Source organism: Rhea pennata, chromosome 9, assembly GCF_028389875.1.
Source record: "Rhea pennata isolate bPtePen1 chromosome 9, bPtePen1.pri, whole genome shotgun sequence".
NCBI classification, from domain to species: Eukaryota; Metazoa; Chordata; class Aves; order Rheiformes; family Rheidae; genus Rhea; species Rhea pennata.
Window position 1 is genome coordinate 6,600,769 of NC_084671.1, and position 24,220 is coordinate 6,624,988.

General features: G+C 39.0%; 1 protein-coding gene across 2 annotated transcripts in view; it reads left to right on the forward strand.

The window, feature by feature from the left end:
• FNDC3B (fibronectin type III domain containing 3B) overlaps nt 1-24,220 on the forward strand; it is a 216,556-nt gene that overhangs the window by 169,473 nt on the left and 22,863 nt on the right. For both annotated transcript variants that reach the window (XM_062582738.1, XM_062582739.1), the window contains exons 17-23: nt 406-524; nt 1,406-1,511; nt 3,234-3,406; nt 4,474-4,587; nt 6,998-7,147; nt 10,820-11,100; nt 18,484-18,696. In XM_062582738.1, the coding sequence (XP_062438722.1) occupies nt 406-524; nt 1,406-1,511; nt 3,234-3,406; nt 4,474-4,587; nt 6,998-7,147; nt 10,820-11,100; nt 18,484-18,696 (1,156 nt within the window). The remainder of the gene's footprint in view (nt 1-405; nt 525-1,405; nt 1,512-3,233; nt 3,407-4,473; nt 4,588-6,997; nt 7,148-10,819; nt 11,101-18,483; nt 18,697-24,220) is intronic.

Genomic DNA, 24,220 nt, shown 5'->3' on the forward strand with positions numbered 1-24,220 from the left:
TAATATACTAATGCTACAGATCTGAGTAAAATCCAGTTACGCACTTATAACCTTAAAATTTCCGGGGTTCCTAGGAGAATTTGCATTGGGGAGGTGGGGGGGGAGGGAGTATTTTATTATTATTATTATTATTATTATTCTCCTTTAAGACAAGTAGAATTCCAGACTGTAGGACTGAACTTACTGTATGATTGTGTGTGTGTATATATATGTATGGATATCTATAAAATATATTTCTGTGTATTTTTGTATGTCTTTAAGTGGGAATATTAGTAATATAAATACTAATGACTTTCCTGAAATTTGTGGGAAACTTCATTGAAGATTATTTTTTCCTCCTAGACAGTAGTAATCATATGCTGTTGCATTTTATTTCCCTAAACACGGATATACCTCTTTTTCTAGCAAGTCAATGGGAAGTGGCATATAGTGGATCAGCTACAGAATATACCTGTACTCACTTGAAACCAGGCACTTTGTATAAACTCCGGGCATGCTGTATCAGCACAGGTGGACACAGTCAGGTAGGTATTATTTAACAGTAAGAACTCCTTGTTTTTATATATTTTTCAGAGATCTATCTGTTACATTTACTTAATCATTTCTGCTTTAAAAAGTAGTTGAAGATTTCTCCTCAAATTTAGCCTTTGAATGTAATAAAGCCACAGTAGTTTCATTTAATCATTTCTTGATATTCAGTGAATTTTGGAAAACTACTTTACCTCTGTGAATTCCACACCCCCCCCCCCCCCCCGGCAGATTGAAATTTAGTGAGATTTATATATTTAAATTTAGGGTAGAAAAGACCATAATGTTTATCTGATCTGACTGCTTGCTTGAGAAAGGCTGTAGAATCTTATCTACTGTAGACCTGTACTGACATAATTTGGTGATATCAGAAGATGTAATGTGTGTAGCTTGTTATAATATTTAATTGCTCTTTAAGTGGTTGAGTTCTTCTTTAAATTTTTTAGTTATGTTTTCCAGACACCCATTCTCGTCATTTCCATCTTCCTTTGAGTTAGAGGTGTTTTAGTACCTACATTTTCATTCCTCTGGATAAGGCTTTTTTATGATAAGTTGAAGACTTTCAGTGCTTGGTATTATTTAAAAAACAATGGAAATTAAAATATAGAGCCAAGGACAATTGTCCAATAAATTTTCCTTAGCTGAAATTTTCAGTTGTGCTAATGAAAGAGCTCTGTTAATTACATTTATAAATAATATGTTTGATAGTATCTCTTCCTCCATTGTTTATATGAATTTCTAATGTACTAGCATAGTCTTTTTAGAAACAGCAGCGATAGGAAATACTTTTTATTATCACTTTCTAATTCATGCCTCACCTCGTAGGCACGTAAGTAATCTTATTAGAGTGCTAACTTCAGCTCCTGTTCTTTTCCAGTGTTCTGAAAGTTTACCTGTCCGTACGCTAAGTGTTGCACCAGGCCCCTGCCGGCCACCACGGATTTTAGGGAAGCCGAAGCACAAAGAAGTTCATCTGCAATGGGGTACGTGAGTGGAGCAAATATCTAGGCAACAGCTTTGTCTTAGACTGTTAGTTGCTAAACCTTCATTAGCTCTTATTTCTATTGGTGGATTTTATAAGTTGCAGTGTGCTCTGCCCACTTGGAAATACAATCCCAACTGCAGCAAAGTCTGTGCAAGTCAGAAGTAAAACTGTTCATCGGCTTCTACGGTTCTGTATTGAGCTCGCTGAACTTAGTTGTCCTTCAGTTGCCCTTTGGGCCTGAAACTGCGCTCCCATTGTTGTTAATTAGGATCTATCTCTATGTCAAGACTATAACATAGCCGCTATACTAAAATATCTATCCTTTTATCTCAAAAATACTGTGTGATTCAAGATTCTTTTTATTTCTTTGCAATAGTGACTTTGTAGAAGCATTTTACTGCTTCTAATTTAAAACTACACTCAGAAATTTGAGTCAGAGCATATTGAAACTCTTGGGTGGTATTTAAACCCTGATTCACAAAATAACCCCTAAAAAGTCTTTGGAAGCTTATAATTTAGAAAAGTATATGGATGATAAACATAACACTGACCCATCAAAACACATGTTTTTCTAAATACAAAGTACATGGCAGTATGCAACAGATTCTTTGATCATTATAATAAACTTTCAGCATCCAAGGTTCTTTCTGGCATCATCTGTTAAATTAAATATTGGAAGTGTCTTTCTAGAGCAGCACTATTTCTAACTGACAAATATATCTCAATCCAGTATAAAAAATCATTTGTGCATTCAGTGTTTCATATTGCTTCCTAGGAGATCGTATCTTAGAGTGGAGCACTGTTTTTTCAAAACTCCATGTGGAATTGGTTCTGTGATACTGGCTTAGGATCTAATACAAAATTATTACCAAAAATATTGGTTTTGTGGTGAGCAAAGTGTCCGCAAAGAACCAGATATGGGCACAAAAAAAAAAAACAGTTTCCCAGAAGACTATTCTTCCAACTGAAGTTCAGGATTTACATCATTTTATGAAGATTTAAATCTTCATAAAGGCTTTGTGGTATTTTATTGTATGCAGAGTGAATAATAAATTTTGAGGATGGCAGTTATAAAGATATAATAAAGATATATTGGGCGTTATTGGTGCCCTACCAGAAATCCCATGCTTAAGCAGTAGTTTTGGAGGGTACATGCCCTGTACTAACCTGTGTCCAATCAAAGCCGGCAGCCAAGATCATATCAGACAGCTACTGTGTGTCTCATACTTTCTCTCTGATACGAAAAGAATATATTCAGCACCAGTCCCATTCTTTGTGCAATTTTCTGTACTCTTTATCTCTTCTGTCTTACTGATCAACAAGTACCCCAAGTTTGGGGGTGGGGGGGTGTTGCACACAACACCATTTTCATATAGGAAAGCACAATTTGTCAGCGGAGGCGGGGTAGCTACTGTGTCCTACTTAAGTAATTGGGGACTTCTGGTATCCAGCACTGCTTCTCACTCACTCACAGAGATTGTTGCCTCAGGGAACTCATGCAAGCCATGGGTCTGACCATGTGAATACTTAGGTTAAAATTAATTTTACTCATTTGCTTTAAAAATCCTAATCATATGCATGGCTGATATGTTGTGGGTATGGCATCTGTCAAAGGGGAATAGATACATTGCTGATGGAAGGTGTATCTGTGACATGTGAAGAATCAGTCTTCCCTGCGTATGTCCTTACGTTGTTAATGAATTACGTGACTTCTTTCTAGATGCCCCTCCGTCAGAAAGTGGCTGTCCTGTCTCCGAGTACAGCGTAGAAATGACAGAACCTGAAGAAGTCACTTCTGAAGTGTATCATGGTCCTGATCTGGAGTGCACAGTCAGCAATCTCCTTCCTGGAACAACATACCAGTTCAGAGTGAGAGCTCTGAATGATGGTGGGGTACGTTCGGTGCACCAAAACAGGCGTGCTCAAGTGTGGTTTGCCTTTTTCACACTGGAGGTTGTGGCATGCCTTAGACATGATACTTGAATGTGATAATGTTAGTGCTGATGAGTGGAAAGATGAAGGCGGGGTAGACAAATGGAGTAGAAAGAGAAAAATTCTTAAAGGATCTTAAGAGGGAGATACGCAGTTTTGAATCCAGTACTTTTTTTTTTTTTTTTTTTTTTTTTTTTTTTGAAGTGATTTGGCTGGCCAAAATCACCTGGGCCAAAATATGCTAAATCTCTACTAATAGTCATATCTGCTTACAAGGAGGGATCTCTATTCCTCTTTCATCGCATCCCTCCAGTTTTTAGAAATCTTAATTCTATAAAAGCAAAGTCTGAAATTTCACTGATACATTGTGCTGTATTTTGAGGAGTGTTTACATTGTTAACGAATATTTTTGGTTTTATTTGAAAAAATATACACTATTTGAAGGTTTTTGTTCTTAGGAGTTCCTTAGAAGATGTACCTTCCCACATTCATGAGAAATTCTGATTTGATTACTACTGAAATCTACTGGAAAATTCTTGTTGATTGAGTGAGGTCTGGGTAGATCCTGCTTGCCTTTGTGAGAGCATTATTCTAAGGGGAGTGTATGATATTTTGACTTATTGGGAAAACTGTGTGTTCAAAGTTGCAAAGTATTTCTAGTCCACCTTCTTTGTTTGTCAGTAATCCTAGTTTTGAGTGCACATTTTTTACTTCTCAGTAAATCTGAGGTGATTTGCATTTTCCCTTGTGTTTGCCATGGCACAGGAGCATGGACATGAGTGCTGGAGCAGCTGATGTGCTGTCTGTTCACACCTTATCTTACCTCACACTTTACTTTTCAATAATTTATATGGCCACAGTCTAATACTGAACTCTGATAATTGACCTTGAGTGTTGGAAGCCCAGTTTATCTTTGAGGAAGTTTATTACATTAGGAAAGTTTCTATATGCTGTTCTTAAAAAGTCTTAAAGGAGCGAGAGATGTGTGTGTTCATATATTAATATATAGGTGCCTTGTTCCCTCCTAGTACGGGCCATACTCTGAAGCTACAGAAATCACCACAGCAGCAGGACCACCCAGCCAGTGCAGAGCACCTTCCTTGTCCTTTCTGTCTGATACAAGTGTACTTGTAAGCTGGGAGGTAAGTCAGGTGCCCTGAATGTTTAATTTCTGTCTTGCTTATCCAACCCAATTTGGTCATTGCACACTTGAAAGCCAGCTCGAGAACTATTAACTAGTTCAGATTTTTTTAAAAGAAAACCGTATGCACAAACTCTTCTATTGTAGAAACTCATCTTCTCCACTCTTCTCTTTAAAGAGTTACGTAAAGTTCACCATGAGTCATTCAGACCTGGAATACAGACACATGAGACCTCCTACGTTGGTACCAAATGATAGACCGCTGGTCTATTTAGAAGTACACACTCTGCAGGCTTTTAGTATATCAGAATGTTCTGGGCTGGAATTATGAAGCCAAATATTTGATTTTTGGATGAAGTTAGAGTCTCTGATATGAAATTAACTTTGCACAAATGCGTATGTTCCAGTTTTTCTTCAAATTGTTTGTCTCTTCCCCAAATACTTACTTTGATTTGTTTGTATGTATTTCCTTTCCATCCTCCAGGATTTTAGACTTGGGATTTTTTAAATAAATTATAGCTGAAACACTGAAGAGTTGATTGATATTGTTAAAAGAAAGTGTTAAATGATTAAGATGGAAAAGAAAGGTTGTTTTTGTAAATAAAGCTCTGATATGGAGCAATGTGATTCTGCCGGAGACTTTCTCCAAAAACCTTGCAGCTGTGTCAGCTACAAAGGATGGCTTTTAACCTGGGCAGTGTTGAGAAAGAAGCTAATAATGTTAGTGAGATACTTGAATATATTGATTTGTGCTGCCAGCATATGTAGATACAAGCCTAATCTGAGTTTAATTTTATAATGAAACAGGCACATTTCGTGCAATTTTGGAGGAGTTTGTTAATATTTCTTGCAACATTTTGTGAAGCTACGATAAAAATCACACTAAGCTTTTTAATGTTACCTTTTAAATGAGCACATGAACAGATACTTGCTGTCCCCAGCCATGAGTTAATGCTACGTTGTTTCTGGCATGCTCTGTAATTATATACAGGATACATTTGTTTATTCTAACTAAAAATGCAGCTTTGGAAGGAATTACATAGTTTGCAATGGTTAGGTTTTCTTAAAGGGCCTATTACTTTTTAGCTGATCAGAGTAAAAATGAAAAACAGTAGAAGACTGAGTTTAAGGATTGTTTTTCTTTTTTTTCTGGCTGCAGAATTATGAAGAGAGCACACCATGCTGCCTGCCATGCAGCCTACTATGCCTTTTTTGCACATTGGTTTAAGATTATGACTTTTACAGTAAATTTCAGTTAAGATGGTCACACTTTTATTACAGAAAGTTGCAAATGCCAAGATGCTCCTCTCCTGTTTCCCAGCTTAGCAGTTCTGTATGTTCCTACTTAAATAGCTAGAAGCTCTGAAACAACGCTAGTGAATGCTGCGTGTTTTTTTTCGAGGTGGCCATTATAGTTGTAATGATGCTTTATATCCTTTATTTGGAAATTAGACTCCCTACAGTGGAAGTTTCATGTGCTTCTCTGCTGAGCCCACCATTTGTCTTCCAAGTAACGAGTAGCCATACAGACAAATTTGCAGCTGCTAAACTAGATGACTGCTTATTTAATTTTGTCACAGTTACTAGGTTGAGTTTTGCGGTGTTTTTTTGAGCCAGATTACATGCGTAATTACTTTCTGAGTCCCCAGTGGAGAGAAGGAGAAGAGAGAGCTTGGTGCATGTTGTAATCACAAAACATTTGTCCTGTCCTAGAGTATGTGTTTTAAACTGCCTGTAGAGCAGAGATTCCCCGATCCACACAGTACAGCCCTAAATAGTTCTGGTAAAAAGTACAAGATGCTTGGGGATTTTTGGGAACCGTGCCATTATACCTGCTCTAGCACATTTCTAGCAAATTCAGGTACATATTCCGTGTTGCTGTAGACTTCAAAATGAGAAAGGAATTGTTGGGGATATACGGATCCTGTGGGAATTGTTTTGTGGACATTAAGGTATGCAGATGCACATTTCCATATTCCATACTCCTAGCCTCATTTGCTGAGATTTTTGTTTTCCCAGTACTGTGAGGAACTCCTTCAGGTTTTTGAAGGCTAGCTCTCCCAGGTATGGTTTTGATCGCCAGACCAGGCTGAGGGGCTTTGTGTCTCCATATTGTGCTTCTGCCAAGCCAATGGAGAGACAATTTATTACTGAGTGTCCTGATGAAAAGCAAAGTAGCGCTATGTAACCGGCATATACTTTCTCATTTCTGTGAATTTCTTCCAGGTAATTTTTGTGCAAAATCGGCCTGTTTCAGTAACCTATTATAAAACACTAATTCAGCATGTGTTCACTTGCAGTGGTAGTTATGCATTAATATAATAATAAGGGACTTTATTCCTTATTCAGTGAAACACAATGATCTGAAGTGTCTGTGTCTGAGTTGAACCACACAAATATTTGTTTTGCAGAGCCCTGAATGTTCTGGTGCTGACATTTCTGAATACAGATTAGAGTGGGGAGATGACGAGGAATCTCTAGAACTCGTATATAATGGCACAGATACCTGTTTTGAACTAAGTGAGTTGTCAGCAGCAGCACATTATTGCTGTAGGCTACAGGTATGGATTTTGTGAGTTTTTGTCTGTGATTTTTTTGCATGCATTGTAGTCTAAGATGTAAACGTAATTTTATTCTGCTGTGTTTTTATTTTCATTATTAACCAGTAGCAAATTAAGTGCTCTGAAAGTCACGAGTAGTGTACCTTTATTTTAAATAATGCAGACTGCTGTTATCTATAATCAAACAATATAAATTCTGCACAATTCAAAATGATAAATGAGAGGGTTGATACAACTTTTAGCTCTCAAAATTTGCTTTCATGTATCATGTGCCTTATCTTCGGTGCATACTGCTGTTAACAACCAGTGATGCGCTGTCCTCTTACATTAAAATAAAATTATAATGTTCTAGGCTCTTTCCAGAAATGATTTTTTCTAGGAAATGTTACATAAACAACAGCTACCTCCCGCTTTACACAGGATGTTGAAGATTCCCCTAACTTAAGTAATAAATTCCATCTTTTTCATTTATCAAATAAAGCACACCAGTTAGTAGGTTGCTAGGTACCTAGTTGTAGCTGCCAGAAAGTATAGTCCTCGTTTTTACCGTTTTGTCTCTTATATGTAAAATGTGTGCTTTTCTCCTTAATATCCGCTGAAAATAGTAGACAGGAAGTAATGGGAAGTCAATGGGAGTGTAGTAAAAACATTTTTGTGCAAGATACTCTTGCATTCTCTTCCACAAGATTTATTTGTATGCTAAGACAGAATACCACCAGTAAATCCAACCAAAAGCTCATGTACCCACCCAGCTGGCAACATGTGGACCACCCAGGGTCGTTTCTTTGATCAAAGAAAACATGCTTTTGTCAAGTCTTAAATTTTTCTGAGCAGAACATGCTTTATATATAAATATATAAAATAAAGTGGCTTTCTAGCAGTTAGCCAAAAACCAAAGAGCTAGGGTCCCACACTTTTAAGTATGCTTGGTTGTATTTTCCGCCTTTGTCATAACTGGCCGCACGTACTTTGAACTGGCAATGTTAGGGGAAAGTAACTGAAAGAGCATGTGCGAGTGGACTGAAGTGTGAGCCGGAAAGTGCCTTCTGCCTACATAAGAAGGAAAGCACTGAAAATCTGCTGGGCAAAGAGGAGATCATGGAGCCACTTCTGTTGCAAATGGTGGGGACTTGAAGGTTTTAATGTTACAAACGGTGACAGCCAGCTATATAGTAGCTGATAGCTGCGGTAGGTAATTTAAAGTAAGTTCCATCAGGCTACCCAGGTTTTAACACATCAGTTATAATTTAATTTGTAGACCAAGTTAAATGAAATACACAGCACCACTAAGATATTTTAATGAAGTCCGTGTTTTCTAGAGGGTTTCATCCTGTAGATCTCATCTTTGTGGTATATACAGAAGCATCTGAGAATCCATGTTTTAAGATGCACTGTAACATTTAAACAATTGTAAGAAAAAAAAACTCATGTTTTGTGTTGCAGACAAAAAGGAAAGTTAACAAGTTTCAGAAATCTTAGACTTTTTTTAATAAAACGGAGAGGGCAATATTCCTTTCTTATCTTTTAGCAATTTAAACAGAAAATCCTTCTTTTACTTTTAAAAGATAGATTTCCCTAACTTTTACTCTGACTTGTAATAAACACAACATTGCTATCTCAATCTACAGTAACTCAGTGAAAAGAGAAAATCGAGAAATCAGGCATGTATAATGCAGGGAATACAATTTGTCTTCTCCATTGCTCAGTTTTTCTCCTGTAATGAATGTTCCTGAATACAATTGTGGCTCCTACAGAGGAAAATATTGTGCCGTTTAGGGAGGGGAAATATCTAGGAAGCAAAGAATGAAATTCCTATCAGTTATGATGATGAGATTGTCTAATAAAACAGTTAAAAGTATTGCTAAAAATGCATTGCTTGGAGCCAGATACGGATTGCCAAACAGTGGTTTAGAGGCAAGACAAATAACATCATTGGCAGACCACAAAACAAGGCTCACTTAAGAGCTCTAGGAGCGCTTCACTAAATAGAAGCTGTCCCTGGAGCAGGATTTGTTTTGAAGAGCTTTTTAAAGGGCTGACAAATCTAACTTTATTATCTCTTTTTTTCAATTGAACAAACACCTCCTGGAAAAACAAACCAAGGCTATCTGTTTGTGCTATGCATAGCAGACAGAATTATTCACTGCAGCTAAGCATAAGCAAGAAACCAAACAATTGTTGGACATATCTTTCCTCGCTGTTTTAGTCCTACTGAAAAGATAGTAAACAGTTTTCTAGGTCGGTCATGTTCCAGTGGGAGAATATGGGCATACTTTCCCAGCTGTCAAGGAAGCAAGTGTGGTGGATGATGCTGGGGAATGTCAAAAGCTCCTTTTGGAGGCCTGTATCATCTGCACTAGTGTAGTGCGGGCTGTACCATAACATCCGATCACAAGCTTTGTGTGTACCGTGCTGGCCAACAGCATAGTGGGCTATATCAGAATGAGCATGGGTGTTAGAGCAAAGGAAGCTGTTCTTCCCCATTATTGCCACTCAGTATCTGGAATACCATGGCCAGTTTCGCTCCAGGGAAAGGTTGAAATAGATTCAGAAAAGATATAAAGAATAAATGTTATCACTGTGGGAGTAATTAAGGGTTGTAAAAGTAGCCCAAAAGGGTTGTAGGTTCTCCGTTCTTGGAAGTTTTCAAGATGCGACTGGACAAAACCCCAAGCAACCTGGTCAGGACTCAGTGCTGATCCTGCTTGGAGTGGCAGGTTGGACTAAATTGTGTCCCAGTGCCCCTTCCAGCCTGGATGATTCTATGATTCTCTACACAAGCATGTATAATAACCACGAGAAGGTAATGCTGGGCATTTCCCGTGCCATTGCAGTGCAACATACACAGCTTTTACTACATGCAGAGAAACAGTTGATAAAAAGCAGTTCTGTACAACTGTGCAGAGCTGAGCTTGGACAGACATCGGGCTCTGCAATTAGTGAGTAGAAGCGGGCCAGATTTTGAAACTTAGTTTCCTCTATGACTGTGGATCTATGAATTTAGATGAGAAGTTTGATAACTGGTTGCTCCGCACTCTTGTGGAAAATGTTAAGAGCTATGTGCTTCAGTAGTTTGCTAGTGATTTGTGACTTCAGAGGAAGTCACCAATTTAACACCATGCTGAGTTAATATTTTCTTTTATCAGAAACTTTTGGTATGAAATTAGCTATTATTTATGTAAGTTGAGAACAAATGTAGCTGTTAGCAAGCAAAATGCCCTTTATGTCTGGGATGCTCCGCTTGCATAAAGTATCTCGTGTTGGACTTGGCAGAAGACTGCAGCAGACTGCGTTCTTGTATACAGGACAGCATAACTTGGGCAGCCCGTTTGCTGGACAGCATGCTACCAGCTGTCACTGACAGCATGATGACTGTCAGCATGATGACGCTTTAGCTCTTACCAAAGTTTGCTACTGCTAAAAAGGTTACTTTTAAGTTTGATTAAATAGCTGTTAAGACAAAGATAAATATTCTTGAATTTGTCTGAGTGATACTTCTGAATAGCAAAGGAAGATATTAGTTGCTTTAATATGGAGAGCATGAATCATTTAAACGTTGTTTATTCTCTAAAGAATCAATGTAACTGTTTCTGACCACTGAGTTCACTGTTACAAGCTTGGCTGACCTGTAAAAGAGCATTTGTCCTATAAAAATTCTGTTTTGGCACACAGGCTGTTAACCAGGCAGGAGCTGGACCCTACAGCGATCTAGTAACATGCAAACTCCCTGCATCTGTACCTGATGCAGTCTCTGCCCTCTCTGTGCTGGAGGATGAGCCCACGGATGCCTCTCAGCTATCCCCCTCTATGTGCCTTGTACTGAGCTGGGAGGAACCATGCAATAACGGAGCTGAGATCACTTCGTACAATATTGACCTTGGCGACAACAACATTCCAGTGGGAAATGTTACAACTTATGTTATCAATGATTTGCTACCAGAAACCTCATACCGGTAAGTTAAATTTTTTTGTGTGTGTGTAGTGCAGAAACTCAGGATGAGATTGCACTTCTTAATTTTGCACAGGAAATATTTATGGGATGTAGAGGATGTTTTAAAAAAGAAAAAATAAGCCATCAGTCTGATACAATTCCTCTATGGAAAGTTTAAATACTAGAGGGGTTTTTTTGCCCTTTCACTCTCCCCTCTCTCCTTCCATTATCTTTCTTTTCTTTAACATTGCTTTGCTAAGGCAACATTAAGGCATTTATTTACCTGCTCTGCTAGGTAAATAAATTCCCAGACTATGATAGCAAAAATTAGAATGCAACATCACATTTTTTCAGATGCTAATCAATAAAATTCCAAGAATATGTGTTATTAACTATATTGATAACTATGTATGGATATCAATTTGCATGCTATGAACTTTTATTTGTATGATTTTGAATGGTATTTCTTATTTTTAGCATATGAAAAAATAAAGAAAAGAAAATCTGAGTTTAAAACCAATTTCTTCATAATAGTCTAGAGTCTAAATTTCCTTTCTAAATGGCATTCCAAAAATTTTATTGTTACTTTAATTTTCAGACTTATATGATGTTTTTCATGTAACTGCTAACTAAAACAAAAATTAAGTGGTTGCAGGCAGTGAACAGCAATACAGCAGGAGTCATGTCAGAAGAAATTCTATTTTGAGTACTGTTCTAATAAATATTGAAATCTAATTGCACAGCTCTAAAATTAGACATGGCACAGACCTACAACAAAATTTTTCTTGGATTCAAGGGTCACAATCCTACAGATCTTGTAGAATTTAATAAAAAGTTCCATTCTCAAATTTTATCATGTACCCTAAAAGAGAACTTCTTGTAGCAAGCAGAATACACATAAATATACACAAAATATAATACATATTATATATACATTATATTATATATACTATATATATTATATATTATATATAAAAATATATACATTCTAAAAATTATTTAAACCAAGCAACATGCTTTCATTTTGTGTCCTTACAATGCCTAGCACAGTGGGTCCTGACTGTTGCCAAAAGTATCTAGGTTGGAAAACTATGTAGTATTTTTTGGTGGGTTTTTTTGTTTGTTTTGTTTTTTGGGGAACGTTGCAAAGCTTTCTTGCAACATTCAAGACGAGGAAAATTCATCTTACTGAAAATTCACCATGTTTTTTACTTTGTAAAGGAATGAGAGAATAGAACCACCTCCTCTAGCAGTTGTCATACTTCTGACCTGCCTCTGCCTCCACATTTTTGTGCATTTCTCCCACTCTCCCTTGCATCTGCATTGGTGCTTATGTGGTCTTCCTTTGAGCCAGATCAGGGAACTCAACTGGTTGGAGACTAAGCAAAAACCTAATAAAACTAATATTGACTGACTTACATAGCTGAGGAAATGCATCATCTTTGGGCGATCTGCTGCTTGCTGTCCTGTTGAGGGCCAAAACAGCTAAAGCAAAACAAGACCTTTGAGCAACAGTCAGAAGGGAGCATCTAAATTGCAGCTGTCTCTTGATCTGGTTCCTGCTTGTCTACAGCTTCCTTTGGAGACAAGGGCATTTGTCAAAAGTCTAGAAATGGAAATCTGGAATGAAAGGATAGACAGGATCTTAGGCTGCTTTCTAATCATACTGCAGTTTTGTCCCTGCAGTTCTTATTCCTGCTACCGTAAGAAGTACTGTTCTGCGGAGCTCCTATTGGATTTTTTTTGCATTCTGATTTCCTTAATTTGTAAAAGGCACTCAATTAGATTACATGTTTTTAGTCTGGGAGTCTGCTTGTCTCTGATCTGAATGAAAGGGCAAAAGTACGAGCATTAACTGTCTTAACTGTTCTAAATATTTTTGTAGCGCTAAGCTCATAAAAATGATAAGAGCACAAACCAGTAGATGGCCAGTCAGGAGCAATAATATATGAAAGCTTTTTCTTTAATAAAATGAGAAAAACAAACTCCCAAATCTTGCATCTTCCGTCTGTCAGGGAAGACAAGTGACTGAAGTTGTGTTGCAAAAGCATCTCATGCAGTACCCACTGCAGTATTTTTGTGCTAATAAAAATAGACATGTTGAAGAAATATTTTGTTATCGGATTGATTGTTAACTCTTTGATTTGTGTTTCTTCCTTAAACTTATATACACCAGTCTTTTATCTGGGAACATCTGTGCCCATGTAAATATATCCCTAAATAAACACATCCCTTTACACTCTCTAGTCTTCTGTGCATTTCAGGCAGCAAGGGCCACATAAGCATAAGAATATTGTTAGTTTTGATTAACCACCATGAATGATTTCCTTGAGCTACTCTAAAGTGGAATTACTATTGCAGAAAATGGAATGAAATTTTACAGTAAGAACATGGGAAGCTGTTGATAATTCTATGCTTTTACAAAAGCAAAGGTGGAACATTTCTGAAATACAGGCCTGGAAAGAGTCTCTTCATCACAAGCAAATTCCAGGCAATTGCTCTTGGAGTCAGCACACTATGTATTTCCTTTCGATATGTGTACTGAGCTGTACCTTAAAAGATGCTGGGGTTTCTGTCCTCCCAGTTCCTCCTTTTCTGCCCTCACATTTGAATTGGAAGGATATTTCAGAACTGCGTTGATCTCATTCTCTAAATTTGTTCACCAACAATTTTTCTTTTTGTCAGCTTTGTTTAACATAGCTAACTCTTCTCTCTCTCTCAAGTGCTTGTTTCCCGCTGTGTTTAAAAGCAGCAAGCATGTTTTCTTCCAAGCTTTGTTTTTCCTAGACTAAACAAGCTAAACACTACTGTTTTTAAGACTCTGAAATGTCTTGCCAAAGCTTCAGCAAAATTTCAAGTAAATTAGCAAAGGTTTATGTTTTAAGTTTCATTTGAATTTCACTGTCAGTGTTTTAGTTTGTGGGAGCCCAGAACTTGAAAGCAAATCTTGGTTATTGCAAATGCACCAAGGCTAAAATTGGAAAGAATCATTGGTTTTGAATAGCAGCGTGATTCTAACAGCGTGCACATGTGTGTCTGCTCTTTGGGGTGGTTAGTTTGGGTCTGACGACACTCTGCTGCTGTCCGCCTTTACCTGGGAATGGCTGTGTGTATAAGCATCTTGGAGGATAAACAGAGTAAGCTCAGGCCTCTTTGCAGAGGTGAGCTCAGAGCTGGTGAGTTTGGTGGATTCTGTTTCTGTATTGTGGCAGATCGAGCTAACGTGCCGTGAGAAGGATTTGCATCCCAAAACACTTTGGAGGCATCAAACTGGGGCATACATCTGCCAGGCAGCTAATGGCCAACTGGTTTGGAGAGAACACCTCCAATATTGGGCACAGCCCAGCATTCCTCCTGCAAAAGGCAGGTGCCTCCCAAAAGCCATCTATAATCATCAGCTCTGGCCAGCGCTGGCGAGCAGGCCAACTGCAGACATACATAACGTGGCTATTCTGTAATCCTTTCGTTTTACTGCCATAGTCAGGAAGTTCTGATAATGGAGGAATAATACTTGGACCCGTTTTCTGTGAACTGATGTAACTGGAAGCAAGCTAATACATATTCCACGATAAATAAGTATTCAACAACAATAGAAATATCAATATTCTGTTACGCTCTGTTCCCAAGCTTTGCTCAATATTTTCCGTAGTTAATTGTGCTGTACTGTTGTAATACTTTGCTATAAAACAACTTTTTTAAGAATGCTTCTTTTAAGTTAGTGGTAAACATAGCCTTATTAAAGCTTAATAACAAAGATTATTTTTAATTTGATTTAGGAATAAAAATTTTAAACAGTTTCTAAACTATATCAAGGGAAAGATCTTTCAAGATGAGAAGAATGAGCATGGATGCTCAAGTCAACAGTTAGGAGTGGGTTGTAAAACAGAATTTATGCTCTGGAGTGGGAAACTAAGTCTTGTTCAAGCCTGGAAAGTGTTACCTGAGTGGGGATTTGGGAGACTGAACAACTGTTAACCATTGTCTTCAGGCAGATGACGGGAGTAGACTGTGCTGCCTTTTGAAGTCTGCAGCGTTTTAATTCCAACAGGTTTTTGCAGGTGTGTGTGCCTAGAATGTCATCAATTGCACCAGTCTTATAGGAACTGGTGAATCAAACTCCTCTCGTGTCAGATGATGTAAGATTAATTCAGAAGTGATTTTTCAGTTTGCTGGAATACGAAGCACTTGGAGGTGAAAACAACATCCTCTTTAGTGTGTTTCTTTTCCTAGGTCAAAACTCTTATAAAATACAATGGTCTATGAAAGGTCATTTAATGGTTTCTTAATTTGCCTAGTCTGATATAGATAGATAGATAGATATGTTAAAAACAAGCAGTAGGAAAGCTCAAGAGCAGTGCATCCCTATGAGTAAGAAGTGCAACAAGAGGGGCAGGAGACCTGCCTGGGTGAGCAAGGAGCTCTTGGCCATGTTCAGGCAGAGGAAGAAAATACACAGAATGTGGGAGAGGGGACAGGCTACTTGGGAGAATTACAGGAATGCAGTCAGAGTATGTAGAGATGCAGCGAGGAAGGCGATGGCCCGGTTGGAATTGAGTCTGGCAAGGGATGTCAAGGACACCAGAAGGGCTTCTTCAAATACATCAGCAGCAAGAGGAGGACTAGGGAAAATGTGGGCCTGCTACTGAATGTGGCGGAGGCCCTGGTGATAAGGGATACAAGAGAAGGCAGAATTACTGCATGCCTTCTTTGCTTCAGTCTTCACTGCTAAAGGCAGCCCCCAGGAATCCCAGAGCCTGGATGTGAGGGAGAAACTCCAGAGAAGGGAGGACTTTCCTTTGGTTGAGGAGGATAGGATTAGAGACCTTCTGGGCAGGCTAGACATCCACAAATCCATGGGCCCAGATGAGATGCACCCACGGGTCCTGAGGGAGCTGGCGGATGTTGTTGCCAGGCTGCTCTCCATCATCTTTGAAAACTGCTGGAGAACTGTAGAGGTGCCTGAGTGCTGGAAGAAAGCCAGTGTCACCCCAGTCTTCAAGAAGGGCAAGAAGGAGGACCCAGGCAACTATAGGCCAGTCAGCCTCACCTCCGTCACTGGAAAGGTGATGGAACAGCTCATTCTGATGTCATCTCCAGACATATGGAGGAAAAGAAGGTGATCAGGAGTAGCCAGCATGGATTCACCAAGGGGAAATCCGGCTTAACCAATCCGATAGCCTTCTAGGATGGAATGACTGTCTGGGTAGATGAGGGAAGAGCAGTGGACATTGTGTACCTTGCCTTCAGCAAGGCTTTTGACACTGTCTCCCGTAACATCCTCCTAGAGAAGCTCAGGAAGTGTGGGTTAGACGAGTGGACAGTGAGGTGGATTGAGAACTGGCTGAGAGGCCGAGCTCAGAAGGTTGTCATCAGTGGTGTGGAGTCCAGTTGGAGGCCTGTGGCTAGTGGCGTCCCCCAGGGCTCAGTACTGGGTCCCATCCTGTTCAACTTATTCATCAGTGACCTGGATGAGGGGACAGAGTGCCTCCTCAGCAAGATTGCTGATGCTGCCAAGCTGGGAGAAGTGGCTGATAGAGCTGAGGGCTGTGCTGCCATTCAGAGAGACCTGGACAAGCTGGAGAGCTGGGCAGAGAGGAGCCTCCTGAGGTTCAACAAGGGCAAGTGCAGAGTCCTGCACCTAGGGAAAAATAACCCTAGGCAGCAGTACAAGCTGGGGGCTGACCTGCTGGAGAGCAGCTCTGCAGAGAAGGACCTGGGAGTGCCTGTGGATGACAAGTTGACCATGAGCCAGCAATGTGCCCTTGTGGCCAAGAAAGCCAATGGTCTCCTGGGGTGCATTAGGAAGAGTGTTTCCAGCAGGTCGAGGGAGGTGATCCTGCTCTTCTGTGCAGCCCTGGTGAGGCCACATCTTGAGTACTGTGTCCAGTTCTGGGCTCCCTAGGACAAGAGAGACATGGAGCTACTGGAGAGGATCCAGTGTAAGGCTACAAAGATGATCCTAGGGCTGGAGCATCTGCCCTACAAGGAATGGCTGCGAGAGCTGGGCCTCTTCAGCCTGGGGAGGAGAAGACTGAGGGGGGGGAATCTTATACACATTGATAAGTATCTGAAGGGAGGGTGTCAAGGGGACAGGGCCAGACTCTTTTCAGTTGTCCCATGTGACAGGACAAGAGGCAGTGGGCAGAAATTGAAGCACAGGAAGTTCCGCCTGACCGTGAGGGGGAATTTCTTCCCTGTGAGAGTGACGGAGCCCTGGACCAGGTTGCCCAGAGAGGTTGTGGAGTCTCCTTCTCTGGCGATCTTCAAGGCCTGCTTGGATGCAACCATGTCTACCATGCTCTAGGTGACCCCACTGAGCAGGGAGGTTGAACTAGATGATCTGCAGAGGTCCCCTCCAACTTTACTGTTTCTATGATTCTATGAAAATACGAGATTGAAAACAAATAATATTGCCCCGGGCCCACAGACTTAGGTACTATACCTAAATATGTTATTTATATTTTGACTTTCAAATTGTGATTATCGGATTTGAAAACGACCCTTCCAAAATAGGATGCTTTAAGTTACAAACCTTTAGTGAAAATGTTGAAAGGAATTCAGAAGTGGTTTTCACTGCGTATTTATACACTGTTTTTATATAAAAATAAAAATGTTAACCAAAAACTAAGACATCATAGATGCTGAAATAATACTATTCATTGGTCTTCAGAGATATTTACAATATGGAGATGGGTTTTATGGTTGCTACACCTGTGTTTTCAATTGATGATTTTACCTGAATTAACTTACAGCTGAGCTGTGTTAGAAAAGCACAAGCCCCTTTCACGTTTTATTTAGTTATAATTACACAGGTAAAGTTTTCCAACCCTCACTTGTGTCTGTGCCTGTGTCCCTCGCAGTGAGGATAATTAATCAGCAGTTCTCCATGTCATCTTCTGTGACTGCAAAGGGGTGGTCTGTTTTGAGAGCTGCCAGTGTTACATATTTTGCAATCCCACTGGCTAGGTTCTTACTTTAAGTGGTGACTCATTGTGCCTGTAGTACCATTGAGGAAACACAATTGCTCACAATATGAGATACTACTTTAGCATTGCACCAGACTGTAAGGATGATAAAAGGTATTAGATAACCTCACAATGTCCTGAGCACTTGTTCTGGTGGTTAAAGGGACTGCCATCAGGCTCAGAGGTTGCTTTGCTAGGTCTTCCTGCTTCTACCTGATTGCAGTTCTCGGTATCTTCATTGCTGTTCTTACGATATAAACAGGATGATAATATTTGTTATGTTACAGAGCCTTTGCCAGAGCCAAATACTGATCACTGGGAGTATTTAACAGTGGACCAGTGAGGTCCAGACGGTTATTTTGTTTCTTGAGACTTTTGTATGTCAAGAACATTGTGAAAGCACCTTATTTAACATTAACCTTTTTTGTTGTTTGCTTTAGGATCAGAATCCAGGCTGTCAATGAAATTGGAGCTGGACCATTTAGCCACTTTATTAAAGCAAAAACTAGGCCATTACCACCATTACCTCCTCGATTAGAGTGTGCTGCAGCAGGTCCTCAGAGCCTGAAGTTGAAATGGGGAGACAGCAGTTCCAAACTTCATCCTACCGATGACATGGTCTATATCTTGCAGATAGAAGACAGAAACAAAAGGTAGGAGATACACATTCTTTTCAATGTGTTAATGAAAACAGATTCTGATTCATCATAAAATATTTGTGAATCACAGTAAGAAAAAATGTTTTCCTCATTATCCTGTACCTACAAACCTACCTAAAAATGTAGTTTTAACAAAGATTCTGTGCCTGTAGTCAGACCAAGTAAATTAAATAACAAAGCTGTTAAACATATTACAGAAAACTGAAATCCATGCTGTACTGTTGAAATTCTAGCAAAACACTGACTTCTCTGCCTGTATATTGGGCTTCAGCATTGTAACTACTTTACCCTTTGGAATGCACAAGACTGAGATATTGCTCCCAGTGTACTGTGTGTATTAATAAATCAGCTGGTCACAAAGTTGCAAGTCTAAGACAAAACTGGGCAAAATAAGTTCCTTTGGGCAGCATGGTGGTCAGAATTTTACAGCTAAACTCTATTGAGGCATTAGCAAAATAGGAGGTCAGCATCAGGTTGGTATCTATGCAGTAATTACAAAATAAGAATGTAGGGGGACTCATCCACCATGTCTTCCCTCTCTAAAATTTTCTTCAAAGCCATGGGAGCTTTGAGTGTGCAGAACATGCAGAATTGGACATTGCAAGTCTTTTCCGTACAAACAGATGTGGTCAAGAAGCTCCAAAATCGGGGTTGGGGAGGACAATGTGAATGTTGCTTAAGCCTGATCCCTTCAATGAATAAATATCATAGATGGCTCATAATTTACTAAGAAACACTCACTCTCAGCTGGTTTAATTACATAAAATAATTGATGTATCAAGTAGATAATCTTTAGGGACCTTCAGTACAGATAATTTGGTGTAAATTAGCGTGATTTCTTTAATTTAAATAGAGCTGTGCCAAGTTTATGCCAGCTAAAGATCTAGCCCAACAGCTCTAATTGTAAGTAATGAAACCACCATGAGTAATGCCTAAATACCTCCTACTGTCTCAACTCGGAGAGATGCAGAGAGGGTACATTATCCCTTGTATTAATACTGAGAGGTGTTCAGTGAATATAAATGCCCATTTGAAATTCTGACTGATAAAACAGTTTCTTCGGAGTGCAATGATGCTTGGCAGGAGCCTATCACCTGCAGCAGCATGTGATCAAGTCAACAATAAAGAAACATCCAGCAGGCTTCTTTTGTTTGCTTTCACGTAACACTGCAGGTAGGATGGTGAGGAACCATAAATTGTTTTAAACCTGTTTTTATGTTGGAGAAATAATAAGTTTCCTTGTAAGAATAAAATGTTATGTTACCTGGCAGCAGAGGATGAGAGCTTTTTCTAGCATCACCATTTGCTTTTGCACAAACTTTTCTAACTGCAAATGGTCTCTTAAGAACTTAATTAGGAGCAGTTACTGTTCCTTGCGCTTGTCCCTCTGCTAGGTCTTCCAAGCTTTTGATTAGGATTACAGTAAACGTGAGCCCCCAAAGGTGCACCGAAACTACTTGATTTTGTTTGTACTGCATTGATTTTTTTTTCCTTTTGCTTGAATGGAGTCCTTTCATAAAATGATTTCTTTTAGTGGTTGTGACAGTAGCAATTAGTTCAATTAATATCGGAAATGAGCCCTAGCCTCGAGCCCTCAGGCTGATTGACTGCCCACCAGCATGGGCACAGCATATGAGCAGGTTTGGTGTGTTGTTATCTTTGTTCGGTGCCCTGTTTGAGAACAGTTGGAGCTGGCAGGTCTTGGCAGTAAGACCCATTTTTTTATTCCATCTCTCATAGTCCCTGTTGTGTGCATCTATCACAACGAAAGATATTGCAGAAAGGATCCAGCAAAGAAGTGTGTATGTTCTGGAGAGCTGTCATTCCTAATGAATGGAGAGGAACAGCCCACATGTGAACTGGTAGAAACAGCAGTTAGTTGTGGTGATAGGAGTCTGCTCTTAGATCGTATCCATAAAATAAAGCCCACCACAGCTGAGCAGTTACTCATTCATGTGAATGCCTGTGAAAAATCCTGGAATACAGGTCAATGCAGGTAAACGATGGACATTGAATGGAATAATATAAGGCCAGCCTATAGTGAAAAATGACACAGAATAAATGATGTAGAAGGGTGTTTTGGGATCTTTCATGGTATTGAATGAGTTGTAGAAAAGTTTCATAGTGTCTCCTCTGCTTACAGAAGAGATAGCTTCTGACTTTTGAGAAGGCTACGCATAACTCAGACTCGTTGAGCCAGAGGATTAACCTCTGTCATATCCCTAGTGGTTCAGAAGATTTTTATTCTTTCTCTATACTGAAATCCCCTCACTCAGGGTACAACTTTCCCTTCTCCAGTGAATCTGTGCAAGCAGTTCGTGTATTGTAAGGTTGCTTACTCACAAGGGTTAAAATATAGGTTAACTTCTAAATGCCATTGAAAATTTTTAGAAATAAAGAAGCAAAGTGAGCAAATCCTTTTCAAAAAGAGAATCAACATTGAGTCAGATTTCAAGCCCAATAGCTTTGATAGCCTTTTTCTAAAGATAAAATCCTTATTTTATGCAGTGATAGTCAGCCAGTGCTTTTGAGTGTGTCTTGGTCATTAAGAATTGGTTTTAACTTTCCCATGCCATAATAAGGTGTAACAGGCAAGTTGCTGCAGACTAAATGTTTCATTGATTGCAAGACCTTGTGAAACAGAATACTTGGAAATCTTCTGGCACTGATTAATGTAGGGGCTGGCAAAGGTGTGTGTGTCCGAAATGCACCTGCTTTATCCCTCATTCACTCTTCAGTGTGTGACATTTAGGAAGATCAAATTAGCATCTCTTGTCCTTTCAATTATGTGTAGCATTAAGTGGAAATGAAGAAGAATCTTTTTCTAGAAAGCACAGTACATGGAAATGTTAGTTGGGAGCAGTTGACCTATACGTCTAAAAGGACTATAAAATTTCTTTCTTTTTAAAATAAACTATCAGTTGTGACTTTGTTTCCTGACTTAGTAATGTCAAGAAAATAGTGTTAACCAGATTGCACTATTTTCCACATTACTGTGTATTTTTCCTCTCCAAATGAAACAAATGAGCCTAATTATAGTAATGCTTCCCCTCCCCCCCACTGGTAATTAGTCTTTAGTTGTTCCTACAACTAATTATACTACTTAATGTCTTGAAATGCTTACAATATCCAGTCTCAAAAGGAGAATTAGCAAATACATTATTAGTGGGTCATTCATCATTTGCTTCTGGTTTTTTTTAGACTAATATATATTGCAGTTGAGATACTTTTATTTGGACCTTCATGTACACATAAAATCACAGAATTATCTGTAATTATATATTAAGAAAGAATCCTTGGTGATGTTGGGTAAGAAGTAATTTAAATATACTCTTTAAAAATATCAGTGAAGGATCACTATTCTTTAGAAGGCTGCTTTGGCAAATGGATTGTAGGAGATGATGTTTACTGATAATCTAAACTGTAAATGCTTTTGTTGTTACTTAATGGATAAACGAGTTTTGACCCCATACCCTAATACAGGTAGCCCTGGAAAATTCTAGCTACTCCAAGGAGGGAATTGCAACCAGCTAACATAATACCTTTCTACTTGGGAAATTTTACCTTAGTGTGAATAGCGGGAGAGCTTTTCCCGAACATAGCAATTTCTTTATGGGACAGCTGCTCTGAAGCAACTCCTGCAGATTCTTGCCTTGAGATTGCCGAAGACTTTCTTTTCAACAAAAGAGACTGATGACTTAATGCTCAAATTTACATTAACGTAAAATCCTGCATCATTGAATCATTTGGAGTTTACCCATTAATTTCAGCAGGGAAGGCATTTTTCCCAGTGGTGCTTTCTTATGAAGCTGTGCACTGACCAAACTTCATCACCAAGATTTGTAAAGCAGTAGTAAAAACTTGGTATGCAGATCGGTACGCAGAGAGCTCTTGCAGTCTTTTATTCCACCTAACAAAACAGCAGACTGACGATTTCAGAAAGCTGAGCGGTGCCACAGCCCAGCTCTTTTTTGAAGGCCGTTTCATTTATTTCAGGAGGCATCACCCATAATGTTCCTTGGCCAAGGAGTGCGCTATTAATCTAGTGCAGGCAGCAGAGGACATCCGAGCTGTAAGCTTATTAGGCTGTCAGTTACCTTCCAGTGGCTCAGGTTGTCTATCCTTGTTCCTATTTGGTAGGTGCAGAGTAGAGACTTTAAAGCCTGAGTATAAACAGCAGAGACATGCAAGTTTTTCACTGGATCTAAGGGACATGATGTGGGAAATGGTCCTTTTTTTTCTGCTGTGTATCATCCTTGGCGTGTATGTTTGCCCTGCATTAACAGGGAGGCAGAATAGAAAAAGAGATAAATTGCTAAACATTCCCTCTGATGACTAGCATAACCATTATCTCGTTACTGCAAGTTTCAAGCAGTCTGATTAGAAAACTGTTTACACTCATGATTTGATCAAAACAATTTGCACCCATTTTAACAGCAATTATTGATATGTATCTGGCCTACTGGCTTGTAAAATTCTATTAAAATATACAATTAGATACACTGACGTATCTTTGCAAAAACCTGCAGGAAAAATAATTTTCATACTGAGTAAAAAAATGATGAAAGGAAATGAACAATTAACACCAAGACATATGGCGTGCCACAGTTTCTATTTAGCTAGGCTTGCAGAGTAAAGTCGTCATTCAGAAAAGTCTTTAAAATAGCCTATGTTTACTTGGATAATGTTGCATTGTATAGATGAGTATTGCTATTAATAGTAGCAGTAGTTGTAGTAAGAACATTGTGATTGGATACTTGAGGCTTTGTAGTGAGTGCCGGGCAAATAAAGAAAAAATATCCCAAGGGACAGTTTAAAAAACTTGTAAATGCATTTCAGCTTGTTCCTAGAAACAGGAATAAAATGTCGTTTTTAGTAGGTATGAGTCACCTCGCCTTTTGAGACAAAGTGATGTGTGAGAAAAGTATATTAAAGGTCTGAGATAAGATTTATTCAGGATATTAGGACTCTAATGAGACGCAAAACTAAATGCTTTTCAGTAAGTATGTTCAAAGTTTCCCTAATTTGCTGGGAAATTCAGTAGTTAGAATGAAACCCCTTTATACTAATCCAATTTTCTCTTACATTTTCCCCAGTATGCACCTGCTGCACCATCAGACTTCATGGGTGTAGCTGAATATTCATCATATATAAGAACACAGTCAGGACCAAAGACTATCTCTGTAATGAAAGCTAGATCTAAGTGTTTGTAACAAACTCGTAAGAAAAATGATACTTTGTCGGTATGATAACTAATATATGAAGTGCTAGTGGGGTCTGGCTTATGGTGAGGAGCTCGTTAGCTGATTTTCCTTAGAGGGCACATCTCTAACTTCCAACTTGATTTTGTTAAAGCTGATAAAGTAGATCCTAGACTTTGTTTCCATCCAGATGACTAAGAATGTTATTTTGATAAATGATTATGAAGATATTGTTTTAAGGTTGATAAAAATAATTGTTACCATATCTGCAAAGTGGTTTGTAATGCTGCAAAAAAATGCATATAAGAGCATTGATT